Genomic DNA, 13,709 nt, shown 5'->3' on the forward strand with positions numbered 1-13,709 from the left:
AGGAGTTGGACAGTGACTCCGACAGCGCAGCAGAAAATCACCATAATGTGTCGGAATTTCCAGGAGTTTCTGGTAGCGTAAGCAACTGATGCTTTTATTACAATTGAAGCTTCAGACAGGCGCGTACCCCCTCCTGATAGATTATATGATCTAAACATTCAAATTGAGGGTGGCATACACCACACCATTACAGCATTATTCTGGGAAAATTGTATTTTGTCCTAGGACTTCACTCTAGCGAAGGTCAATTGGCCCAAACAGTTCATACAAACATCCCCACAGGATGATGTCATACTTCCTTCCTTCCTTCTCAGTTCTACTCTTGTCCCTGAGCAAGTCAAACAATCTTATGCAGCAGAATGAGCTCTTGCACTAGCCCCTGCCCTATATTGCAATAACGTTGGCTGCGATAAGGACTCTCCTTACCATATCATACCCATAAGGTCCAGCCCGCAAGTGCAACCATAATATCCCATTAAACGAGATGCTGATGCACCAGTTGAAGAAACACTTTTGCAATTGGAGTACCAAGGAGTAATTGAGCCTTGGGTCTCTCAGATGAATAATCTTTCCTGTTTTGAAACCTGATCATTCATATCAAATTCAAACCACAAAAAACTCACTCCGTCCTTAGGGGAGTGCACTGTGCAGTTGGCTGAATTAAATCTTTATTCTTGCAGTGGAACATACGGATCCTGAATTCCCCACACTTATGGTTTCTATTTAACTTCAGAATTACAAAACTTACTTTCTCAACTATTGAAATATTTCGAAGAGTTTGTACAGTGCAATTACAAGCTATTTAAACTAGTCTTTTAGGGAAAAAAAAAAAAAAAACCCGGAGCGTCCGCCTCCCCCCGTTCCGGTCCGCGGCTACCGAAGTCATCTGCGGCGTCCCACAAGGATCCTCGCTCAGCCCCACCCTCTTCAACATCTACATGAGCCCCCTCACTGCCATCACAGCAAACACAACCTCAACATCTCCTACGCCGACGACACAGCTGATCCTCTCCCTCACCAACGACCCGGACACCGCCAGAGCCAGCCTCCAGGAAGGAATGAGAGACGTCGTGGAATGGATGAAGCTCAGCTGTCTGAAACTGAACTCAGACAAGACGGAAGTCCTCATCCTGGGACCAACCCCCTCTGCCTGGGACGACTCCTGGTGGCCACCTGCCCTGGGCACCGCCCCCAAACCCACAGACCACTCACTTAACCTAGGCTTCATCCTGGACTCCTCCCTCACGATGACCAAGCAAGCCAACGCCGTCTAATCATCCTGCTTCAACACCCTGCGCATGCTCCGAAAAATCTTCCGTTGGATCCCCTCCGCAACCAGGAAGACGGTCACCCAGGCCCTTGTCACCAGCCACCTGGCATACGGAAACACCCTCTACGCCGGAACCTCAGCCAAGCTCCAGAAAAGACTACAGAGCATACAGAACGCCTCGGCAAGACTCATCCTGGACATCCCCGCCACAGCCACATCTCTGCCCATCTGAAAGATCTGCCCCTGCTCCCCGTCAGCAAGATAATCACATTCCGACTCCTCACCCACGTGCACAAGGCTCTCCACAACGCGGGCCCCACGTACCTCAACAACCGCCTCACACTCTACACACCAACCCGCCAGCTCCGCTCCGCCAGCCTCGCCCTCGCCACCATCCCACGAATCCGCAAAGCCACCGCCGGAGGAAGATCCTTCTCCTACCTGGCAGCCAAGACATGGAACTCCCTCCCCACCCACCTCCGGCTGACCCAGGACCATCTCGCCTTCAGGAAGCAACTCAAGACCTGGCTGTTCGAGCAGTGGTGCCCACCCCCCCCCCCCCCCCCCCAGCGCCTTGAGACCCTAACGGGTGAGTAGCGCGCTTTACAAATTCCCTGATTGATTGACATTGTACAGCCCATCATTTCAAACTGCCTTTTTCCTTGCACAAACGGGAGATAATTACCTTTACTTTCTCAGACTGCAATGTTAGAGGATTTTGTTAACACCAATCCTCCAGGATAAAATAAGCCTTAATGTATAGGAAGACAAACTGATATTTGGCCTCAATCTTTGAATAATAAGCATTTGAGACAAGATTAACAAACAAGATTTAAAGGAATCTTTATTGCTCATTCACTTCTGAATGAACTGAACACCTATTTGCCAGCTTGAGCTTTCTCACCACACCAGGAAGTAGGCCCTAAAAAATAGCATGCCCTGATAACAAGCAACGAAAAAGCAATAGGTCTTGCCTTTGATTAAGTTAGCCATTTGCCATGCTAATGGTATTGTATAGAATAGTAAATGGCTTTAACTTAATGAAAGGCGAGACCTATTGCATTTTTAATGCTTGTTAATATATATATATTTTTAAAAACCTTTATTGCAGCATTCATAAGGTACAAGTATGGGCCTACAACCACGGGGGCCGGCCGCTAAACAGAAGTGAAACCTGATTTATCAGAATTTAACAAAGCTCCTCAGCCGACAACCCTGAGGTACGGTAGGGATTCAGAATGGATCTTGTACTAGAACGCATTGATACATTACAGGAGATAATAAATGTTTCATTTTATATTATTTAAATGAGCAGATCAGGTGCCATACAATATGAACAATAGGACACGGAGAACAGGCCAAGAAATCAGGATATGCAGATAAAAGAACCATCCATGGGACTCTGGCGTTGAGACTTACAATTCAGAGAACACAACAGTGCAATATACATTTCCATAGACGCCAGTACTCAGGGCCTGCCCACCCAAGGTTCGACCGACCGTAAATCAAGGGCACTAAATACCAGATCTCGAGGAGTCAAAATAAAGCACAAACCATACTGATCCAAAGGAATAAAGGAAAGGGAAAAAAGAAAGGCCATAGAAAATAAGAAAGGCAAAATAAACCCCCCCCCCCTCCAACCCCCACCCTGCACCCCTGCCGATGGCTATAGCCTAACCCCACTAGCAGCGTGCCTGTCGCCCACTAACCTAAACCCTAAAAGAAGGAAAAAGAAGAGTGGAGGAGGGCATAATCATACAATGTTTCCGACCCCTTAGTGCCCCCGCCCAACACGGATCCCTCCTGTCGCAAAGGACGGATGTAGAGCTACTCCTACAAAGGACCACAGGGGGGTACCGCCCAGCCTCATTAATCAAACAGTTGCAATTCAGGCGCCAATAACAGTAGTTCCAAATCATCCCAATGTAATGAACTTAACCCTGACCCTTCCGAACCAGCACACAGACCCTCCCCAGCGAGACCCATGAGCACACATACAAGTCATAAATGAGACGGAAGCCATCGAAAGTCAAGCCATTACCACTTGTAGCTGATAACTCTACTAAAAGTTCAAGCACTGAAAGTGTCCTCCCCCGCGCTTGACCGTCTTGATGTTTCTCGCCCCGGGATCGTAGAATCTCCAAAGGAGGAAGAGACCACCACACGATGAGGGGAGAGTCTATGGCACAGGTCTCCGGGGGAGGAACGCAACACGATACTTCCAAAGTCAATGACGATGTAAGGTACAGTGACACACACTCACGGCCTCGGAGACACAATCTTCCAGAGCGCCATCCGTTGGTTTTGATATTCGCTTCTCTACTCGTTCCCTCACGGGGTCCTCACACAAAGGCAAAATGGCCGCTGCTGGAACGGCTGTAGAATGCCGATTCAACCGTAGGGCAGGGTCCGGGACCTCGAGCAGAATCCCAGTTAGGCATGCATCCATTTTAGTCAAGGACACATCCATTTGCGAGTGAAACGCCCAAAGTTCCGACAGTATCGATCTTAACGTTAGCCCTGATGTCGTTTGATCCATTTTATCAAGTTCGGTACCAGTCTCGATCAGCTCCCCGGGTGAAACTGGCATTTCCAGAAGGGGCGAACAGGATCACGAGAGGGCAGGCGTAAACGGTGACCCGCCGTTATCCACAGCTGCGTTGACCCGGCGGACCACCACGGGCCGGGGTCCCAACCCGCCGAGACCCCGCAGAAATCTATGCCAGGGTCCGCGGGACGGGGATCCCCCACCTTCAGTCAACAAGCAGGTCACCTCACTCTCGATGCTGGAATAGGAAAACAATTTCCACCAGATTCGGGCATAGATGAAGTTTCCACTGCGATCGACCGGACCCTGCCACGGTCCCCAGCCGATGTTGCACTGCAGCCCAGCCTTGCGGATACTCGAGGACACGGCTTCACTGTCGGAACAGGCCACGATCTTCAACACGGTGTAAGTTCGTTAAATCAGCAGATAAAAACGTCGGGATTTCGCCATCGGAGTGAGGAACACTTCATACAAGCAGAGGCTGGGCGTAAGGTCAGGATATTGTACAGGATCTTGCGGCGGAATACGGAGATCGGCGGAGCCGGGAACCTAAGCAGCCATCTTGTTTGCTGTCGTAGCTCCTCCTCCATGCTTGTTAATATTGCAAAGAATTTTATAACTAGGCTAAAGCGCCCCTCGGACATGGCGTCGCAGCTGAAAAGTGCTGGGGACATCGGCGCTGAAAGCCACATCAACCGGGGTCGTGCTACAACACGGGCGGTTCAATCACAAGCCCAAGGTACAGCAGCTAATAACCCTAACTGCATACAACTTACTTGTGGCGAAACATACTCTTACGTCTACTACAGTTGACACAATGGCCAAGAAATCCAGCACACACGCATTGGTGTGATGGAGTTCACCCTCATTGCATTGCATGGCTCATGTAACACAGGCGGAGATCGAAGCAGTGCCCACACAGTTGCCGCCTGTCTTACGTTTGTGTGCAAGCTGAGAGGAAGCGCTTCCAGCTTACCGGGGTTTGCTCAAGCAACACAATGTTGCAAGTAACAAAATGCAGCCCATGTGAAATCCCAGCAGAAGAGAGGCCAGGGAGGGGTCGGAATAAGCAGAGCGGGAGTGAAAGCACGGCGGGAGAGAAGCCAGGGAGGGGGTGGAACAAACTGAGTGGGAGGTGCTTCACAGGATTTTCTTCAGCCTGCTTGATTGAGCAATCTTTTAACAGTAAAGGTTGATTGCATTCTACTAATATTCTGATTAACCTCAATCTAAAATTCAATGACAGGTGAATAGTAAAATTAGATATATGAGCACAATAACTCTGTATGCCTAAAAAGTGGTGATTGGGCTCGAGTAAAGATTAAAGGCGCCATCTCACGCCGCCAGTACAACATCCAATTCCGGTGGGCGTGGCCCAAAGCGGACAGGGTGACAACCAGGAGGGACTAAAAACACTCCTGTGCAATCAAGAAAGCATGTTCAGCATAATTAGTGCCAAAAACCGACGCACGCCAATGACAATTTCAGGCCAAGCGGACACATTGCTTCTGGAACCGTATTGATTCCAAGAAGCCCTCGCATGGAGAGAGCAGAGCATGCGCGCTGCTATCGCCAGGCGAGAACTAAAAATTACTTGTCATAGCGAGTTTATGTCTTGAGGGCTGATTGAGTGTGTGTGAGGTGCGGCGATTGAAGGTTGTAGACATGGTGAATGCAGTTTGCAGCATGTAGTCTTATTGTAACACTACCCACACTGTCACAGGAGTATCACCGTTTCGGGAGTTGAGAGGCAAAGCTTCACAGGATTTTCGTACGCCTGCTTGGTTGAGCAATTTAACAGTAAAGGTTGATTGAGGTTAATCAGAATATTAGTAGAATGCAATCTAAAATTGAATGACAGGTGAATTGTAAAATTAGATATATGAGCAAAATAACTAACTCTTTATCCCTAAAAAGTTGTGATTGGGCTCGAGTCAAATTGCTGGACAAAGTGGTAAAAGGTAAGGTGAAATTTGGAACAATTTTCCAGGTCGTGGATGTTAATCGGGATGGTTGTGCAGTCAAATTGGAAAATGGACAATTGTGGAATTGTGCTCCAGGGGTGAAAGTGAAAAGAATTCCCAAGGATAGTGGCATACTTTCTGGTATTGAAAGTAGAATAGTAAATCAGTCTCCTACAAGTGATGAACGCAAATGTAAATTACCTGTGAAACTTAAGGATTTTGTAGTGGAATATTGTGGTTTATATCCTGTGAAATTTTCAGGATTTTAGATTTGGATTAATGGTGTTTCTCATTCATGTAAGGTTTTCTTTCTGGTAAAAGTTCTTAAGTTCATGTATGCTATTGTAAACTTTTCACTGCTATCCTGAAGGACATGTAGCCCAGCTTTGCTCTGGGTTCCAGACAGCTGAAGAGACAGGAAACACGACGAGTTGAGTGGTTGTTTCACGTCTTTGGTCTTGGCAGTTGTCTACAATGTATTTATCTTGAATACATATACTTATGGTTTTGTCCACTACACAAAAAAATGGTGCCTCCTATCGTGCAAGTCACACGAATTTTCAAAGAATGCATCCAAGGACTATCCTTCGATACTTCAAATTATGGACCCACGTTCCTGTCAATCAAAAGATGAAAGCCAGTTCTATCTGCAAAGCTCTGATAGCAGTTATTTTGCCAACTCCATTCATTCCTGGTTGGCTGCAGCTACTGTCTGTCTACTCCCCTGTTTTTATTTTCTACACTGATGCAGCATCAAGAAACCATTGTTTGGTAGCACCGAGCTCTAAATAATTCAATAAGAACAATTTGTGCTTAAAAGGAAACTGGCCATAACGGACTGGAAAAGCCTGGAAGAATAATGAAGGGATTTAAATAAAGACTAAGTCAAACTGAATAAAAATATATATAAATTACAAAATTGGTTTTGAAACTTCAGGATATCCTAAATAGGTAAATAACAGTAAGTGCTTAGGGTTTTGGATCAAAACATTGTCGAGGCCTTCCTAAAAAGGGTTCAGAATTAAAAGTGACAGAATATCAGAGCTTCATTTTGAAATAGAGAAACAAACAGAGTTAAAACGCGTTGTTGCATCTTTTATTGCAAAAGGAAAGGAATTCTAAGCGCATAGATTCGAGATAGAGCCCTTGATGGTGAAACTGCTTTCTTAGAATAGCCAAACAAATGTACAATCCATCTTTTTAGGAAGCGGTCATGAAAACTATCCCTAAACAGGTTATGATCTGCATCCCTGTTTTAAGGTAGAAAAGAATATGGGAAAAGGAGTATGTGATTAGAAAAACAGAACTCGAAAGTGTGTGCTGCTTGGGACTCCCTTTTTTAGGTTTCGCCTAGGCAGCGCATGCGCTGTCTCGGCGAGAGATGCTGTATACAATATAGTGGGGGAAGCTCCGCCCACTTTCTGCCTATCTTTGTGATTCACTGAAATCCTAAATGCTGCAATCTGATTGGTTTTCAGCAATTTTATCCCGCCTCCTGGCGGCCAGGTCGTCATTTTTATTCATCCATAGCTATTAGCCCCATTACTTTCAAAACATTTTTGTTCCCCTGCCTCCCCCAGTACCCTCCTGCAGTCCGTTGCTTCTCTGCCCACCACCCCCTCCCACTCGTACCTTCTTCGAGGCATACACTTTTATGTACAATACAATAAGTCTCCCATAAACACGAGAGCTATTTCATTTATAAATGCTTGTTTTGTGCTGTGATTGGCTGGAGGAGTTCGCACTTTATGCCTGACCTGTCCACAACACTTGCGCGCGCATACAATGTTTTTAATGCCGAAGGAGTTATTCATGTTTGCAACAAGAGCCAATTCACAGGGAAGGCAGAGACAGCACAAGCAGGAAACCAAACAGGACAAAGAGAAGCCCATAGTGTTGAGCATGCTGTCCTCGTTTTAATTTCTGTTTTGCGGTTACTTGTTTGCACTATTGTTTGCACTATTTTCCCTGACAGACAGTTCAGTGTACACGGTCCGGACTCCTCCAGCTCAGGCGGCGGGTGTCAGATGCGTTGCTCTTGTAGTCACTGTGGCTCCTCTGACCTCTGGCAGGCCACCGTGTGCTCCTGCATCGCCCGAGCCCTGTCTGAGGTGGGTGTATGACACTTAGTGTCAGGCGGGTTGTGTACTCATTCACACATGTATCGACCCCGCGGACCCCGAGGCTGCAGGCATCTACACTTGTAATAGGTCTTGCATGGCCCTTTGAGTGTACAGAAAGCTGCTGTCATCACCGGGACCAACGAGGGTTTGAATGTGTTGATGTGTCTGCATGGAGGCTCCGTGGACAATGATCCTGCGCGGTACGGATGAGAAGCTAGCGCATAGAAGTACACAGAACTGTAACTTTCAACCCTAGTGTGGGTCAGAGCAGGCACCAGGCCCGGTCTGGCCGTAGCGGGCACCGGGCAATCCCCCAGTGCGCCGCACAGGTGGGGGCCGGTTTTGTGCCCCTGGGGGCCGATTTTGTTACAGGGCCATTTTTGCAGCCGGCACTGGCAAAGAGCTCGGCGGCACCCCCGACCCCCGGGGGACCGGACGAGCACTTTGCCAGTGCCAGTTTTGGTTCCCAGTCTGGCCCTGGCAGGCACCACCTTGACTTCCGGACATGTGCATGTCATCGTTAAGTTACTTTAGGCCTCCCAGCTTTTTTAGAGCAAGTGTAAATGTGTGCGCTTTAACTTGCAGTTTGTGTCTTGTTTATCTGCGTAGTTCTGTGTCTGCGCTTGAAAAGAGTGACGGCCGCTGCAGCGGAATTCGCGCCCATGCTCTGCTGTATAAAAGCTACACTTATTTTGCTGCACAAGCAATCACTTGGAACATAAGGCAAAGTGGCTTCAACATGTCGAAGCTTGTTGAGACAGCGCACTTCCCCACTAAATTCAGAAACCACTGATTTAGTGCATTTCTTAGAGAAACATCTTCACAAAATCTCCTCGAGTTGGCACCGCTTTTTTCTTTAAATCTGTAGGTAGCAGAGCAATACGATTCTAGAACAAAATAGTGACAAGGGCTTTTTATTACTAAAGTGCCGCGACAGCTGCTCTACGTGCTTTCATCAGTTTTAAATGCAGAGCAGTTTTAGCAGTCACGAAATAAGGGTGAGCTCAATTTCGGAAATGTGCATGAAAATCCAGTCATTTATCTTTGACTGCATTGCTCTGTCAGGTGCTCGGGAAAGTGTTTCTTTGCATGCCAATTGGGTGAGAAATGGGTTGGACCTCGAAGACTGCCTGGGGATACCACACTTTTTGCACTCTAGCGCCACGTTCTCTTCTCTGCGCTGTCTCGATAAAGCTAGCCTAGTAAACCTTCATTTGAACTTTTCAATTACAATTTACAAAGCTTCTTGTATTCTGGAAACAGACACCTTGATAGTGTATTATATTTTAGTTTTAAGGATTTTATTGTCATGGCTGAGACTAGCTCCATTCCAATCTCGGCATTTCTGTAATTAATCTGCCATGAGCAAGGTTAAATACGAAAAGGGCGACTTGGCCTTTTCAGTTTCTATCTTTTCACAGATTTCAAGCACGCAAAAAAAACAGTGTTTAACTTTTTAGAATACCACTGTTTCTAATATTGTTGCTGTGACAATCACTCCATTGCTTGGAAGCTGTTTTATCACATTGGAACGTTTCAAAGTTTATGGTGCTATTATGAAACGTTTCAAAGTTTATGGTGCTATTATGAAGGCACATTGGAGTCCAGTGTATATATTCAATAAGTAAGCTTTACCTCTGCACAAACAAGTGTGCAGCCTCTACCATAGCACAGTCGCCAAGATGTGGAAGAACTTTAGCAGAATAAAAAACATTTTGCACACTGATCCTGAAATGTCCCTTTTCATGAGGAATGCATTTATTAACGTATTGGCAACTGGGAACCGTTTCAGAAGTACAGTGAACGGTGTTGGATGCATTATACCTACATGGGAAATGGTGGATGACCTTTGAAGGTGTGCTCTAAGCATGGTGTGGTGTTGTACATATGAACACACTGTTGCAGAGTTTGTGAGCGATTAGGCCTGGCAACATTTATCTACTACATTTGTATGCATTATAAGCCCCCATCTTCTGTTTACAATGACGGGAAGAGCCATTTTAATGCCCCCTAGTACTGGAGGTGATTGTCAATGCTCCTTATTTGAGTGGGCTTGGAGTGTCAGAGTTTGTGTGTGTGGCTCTGTATGTGAGTGTGTGTGTGTGTGTGTGTGTGTGTCTGGCTCTGTGTGTGTGTGTCTCGGTGTCTGGCTCTGTGTGTGTGTGTGTGTGTCTCGGTGTCTGGCTCTGTGTGTGTGTGTGTCTCGGTGTCTGGCTCTGTGTGTGTGTGTCTGGCTCTGTGTGTGTGTGTGTCTGGCTCTGTGTGTGTGTGTGTCTGGCTCTGTGTGTGTGTGTGTGGCTCTGTGTCTGGCTCTGTGTGTGTGTGTCTCTGTGTCTGGCTCTGTGTGTGTGTGTGGCTCTGTGTGTGTGTGTGGCTCTGCGGGGGGGGGGGGCTCTGCGTGGGGGGGGCTCTGTGTGGGGGGGGCTCTGTGTGGGGGGGGCTCTGTGTGGGGGGGGCTCTGTGTGGGGGGGGCTCTGTGTGGGGGGGGGCTCTGTGTGGGGGGGGCTCTGTGTGGGGGGGGGGCTCTGTGTGGGGGGGCTCTGTGTGTGGGGGGGCTCTGTGTGTGGGGGGGCTCTGTGTGTGGGGGGGGCTCTGTGTGTGGGGGGGCTCTGTGTGTGGGGCGCTGTGTGCAAATGTTAGAGCTATTGGCATTGTAAATGACAATGCCATTTATTTATAGGTTTTCAAAACCCACAGATAGATAAAAATGTTGTCATTTACAATGCCAATAGCTCTAACTTTTGCAGGGTGAGACCATTGCATTTTAGATTGTTACTCCCGCCTCCTCATGGCAATGTCGTCATGTATTTCCTTCTGAGGCTATCGGCCCTATTACTTTAAAAACAGTTTAGTTCCCCTGCCTTTCCCCTATCCCTCCCGTAGTCTTACTTCTTGGGATAGCACACCCTCCCCACCCCCTCCTGTTCGTGTCTTATTTCACGTCCACACTTGCATTGAAAATGCAATATCCCTCACGTAAACACGGTTTATTGCATTTTCAATGCTTGTTTGTTATATGATTGGTGGATGGGTTTGCACTCTTTGTCTCGCATGCGCACGATGCTTTACATCGTACGCATGCAAAACAAAACAGTGGCATTCAGTTGCGCATTCTTTTCTGGTGTTCTAGGATTGTGGTGAACAGGAAACAGATCAGTTTCTGTGGCCGTCCCGGTGAGCTCAGCAGGCATGGATTCCTTCTTTTACTACAAATAAAGCACTTGCTAATATTGGAACGTATTTTCGCTCCACACCGATTGTAGTTTGAAATTTGAAGGATTGAACTGTTTTTTATCGATCGTGTTCTACGCTCCAGTACGCAGCCTGCCTCGCTTTTTATAGGCGAGGACTTAGTGAGATCCCAGGACGCCCGGCAGAGCTGGGGAAGAGTCAGCCACACACCAGTCTGGCCTACCTTCGCTCCTCGAGTAGCAGCACTGAGTTGACAATCATGTGTCTACCTCATGGAAGTAACGGAAGAGTACAGACCTCGCTCAGTCCCTGTGTCCACCCCCCCCCCCCCCCCACCCCCACGTAAAGCGTCAATGTATTAGGCACTGACCTTTCCCAGTAAATCTGCTTGAAGAATGCTAGGTTGGTCATGTGCATAGCGCTTGCTATCATTAGCACAGTACAGGAGCACTTTCTCAAAACGGGCACCCATTTGTGCAGGTCTTTTGTTTTATACAATATCGATATCTGTCATTTATTACAGAAATTATACCATTCAAATGTTTATTGCATTTGTAAGTACACTACAATATGGCGAAACCAATTGGCAAGGCCAATCTTGTTCTAACAGACACCCCATGGGAAATCTTAAGGTTTACATTGTTACTCGCTTCATATGTTTTGCTTCCATTGACCTGGTTTCTTATGTATTATTGGTGGTACAAACAAATGAAGCATTGTGAAATTCACAATTGTTTCTATTGTTTAGGAGTGGACCATATAAGCCTTCCATGATGCCCTATTAATTGTCTAAACATTTCAACAACTAAGAACAAGCAGCCAAAGCAGTAAAAACAAGACACATAAAATATCTGCTATTCAAATGAATTTCCAATGAAAACATTATTTCATTTTCACATCTACCAATTTCAGAAATGAATGATATGCTGTGTAGTGTGAACCTTTGTTTAAGTCCCGAACAATCAACACAACTTTCTCTGGGCCGATTTTCCAAAATATCGTTCATCGTGCTTTGTCCGGATTGGAAACAGACTCCACAGAAACCCATAAACGCATACACACGCATACACACACACACACACACACACACACACACACAAAAAAAAAAAAGACGAGGATGTACATGCAAGTCGGCGTTTGAATGTGCAGAGGATGCCATTGAAGAAACGTTTAGCTTTTGAAAGATGAAACTTACTATTTCTTTCTGTTCGTTTGGAAAACCATATAATAAGCAAAGTTCTTGTCAACCAAATTCTGCAAAAATGAAAGAAAGAAAAAATCAATTTTGAAATACAAAAATACCGATTCAATTATTAAAATACCGGTACTTCGCCCCTGAAATATAACAGCTAGCCGTGCTAGACAATGCAAGGCTTTTTGACGTTAACGTTCAAAACAAACATGCAGATGGCTAAACAACAATTAAGGGCATAGGTTTAAGAAAGCACACTTCCAAAGCAATGGTGCAAAGTAAAATGATTTTGTTCAGCCAGTCAGTTCAAAGACTTTTATTCGATTAACATTATGTTAAATCATAAAAAGTACATTTACAAATTCAGACAATATAAAAACAAACAAATTATGTACAGTTAAAAGAAACAAATTAGTAATTTGTAACATAACTAGAAATTGATGATATCAAGATAATCATAGTATGTCAATTTATAATAAGTCAGGATGGTAGTAGCCCTAAGTTGGAACGCATTTTCAAACATGATTTTAGAAAAAGAGCGACACATTTGGCCACATAAGGTGTATCTAACATCTGAAGTCCAAGATAAGCTGGCCGACATGTTCTTAACCCCATTTTACGAAGGGGTGGAATGATCCAGCGTTTACGAATTTGTTCATAGTATCGACAGAACAAAGTAAGGTGGATGGTCGATTGCGGTGATACTCCGTCACAAGGACACTTTGCCAGATCATGAGACCAATTTGACATCGTGGGGAAGGTTACGAGGCGAAAAAAGGAGTTGAATCGAAACCTCGTTAAAACAAATTTCTCATGGTTGGTCAGAAAAAAGTAAGGTAAGGGTGAATACCTGGGGAGGTTTGAACCATAAGAATTTGCACATTAGTAGGCTTAGATACTTCAATTAGAAGGCGGAGATCTCTCAGATGATTTAAACAGAGAGCTTTCAGCGCCTTTCTGCTGATCTCGGTCAGGGTCAATGGTTCGGTGAAGTAGTAAGCACAATTCAGGTCTGTTAAGAAGTTGAGAACATAAAGAAGCCATGGAATTTTTTTCCATTTCTCCAATGATAAACAGTCTTGTAATAGAGAGCGGGTTAGGTGACATTGGGGTTTGGTCCAAACACGGTGCCATAAGAGTATCGGCTGGCATCTAATAATATCAGTTATATAATCGATACCCAGCTCGATATGGGATCCGTATATTGGAGCACTAGGAGGAAGTGCCAGAATATATTTTAAAAACCCATTTTGGACCAGTTGTAATCCATCCACAGAGGCATAGCCCCAAACGCCAGCACCGTAGATGGCAACACTGTGGGATTTTGCATAGTAAATTTTAAGCAGCTCTTTTGGGGCCGGTTTACCCAATTTTCGCGAGAATGAAACAAGAGCAGAGGTCGCTCTTTGAAAGAGCATTT

General features: G+C 45.8%; 1 protein-coding gene across 2 annotated transcripts in view; it reads right to left on the reverse strand.

The window, feature by feature from the left end:
• The window catches only part of LNPK (lunapark, ER junction formation factor), a 646,398-nt gene that overhangs the window by 393,480 nt on the left and 239,209 nt on the right, over positions 1-13,709 (reverse strand). For both annotated transcript variants that reach the window (XM_086956173.1, XM_086956174.1), the window contains exon 5: positions 12,293-12,351. In XM_086956173.1, the coding sequence (XP_086812299.1) occupies positions 12,293-12,351 (59 nt within the window). The remainder of the gene's footprint in view (positions 1-12,292; positions 12,352-13,709) is intronic.

This window comes from Lissotriton vulgaris, chromosome 2_1, assembly GCF_964263255.1.
Source record: "Lissotriton vulgaris chromosome 2_1, aLisVul1.2, whole genome shotgun sequence".
Classification (NCBI taxonomy): Eukaryota; Metazoa; Chordata; class Amphibia; order Caudata; family Salamandridae; genus Lissotriton; species Lissotriton vulgaris.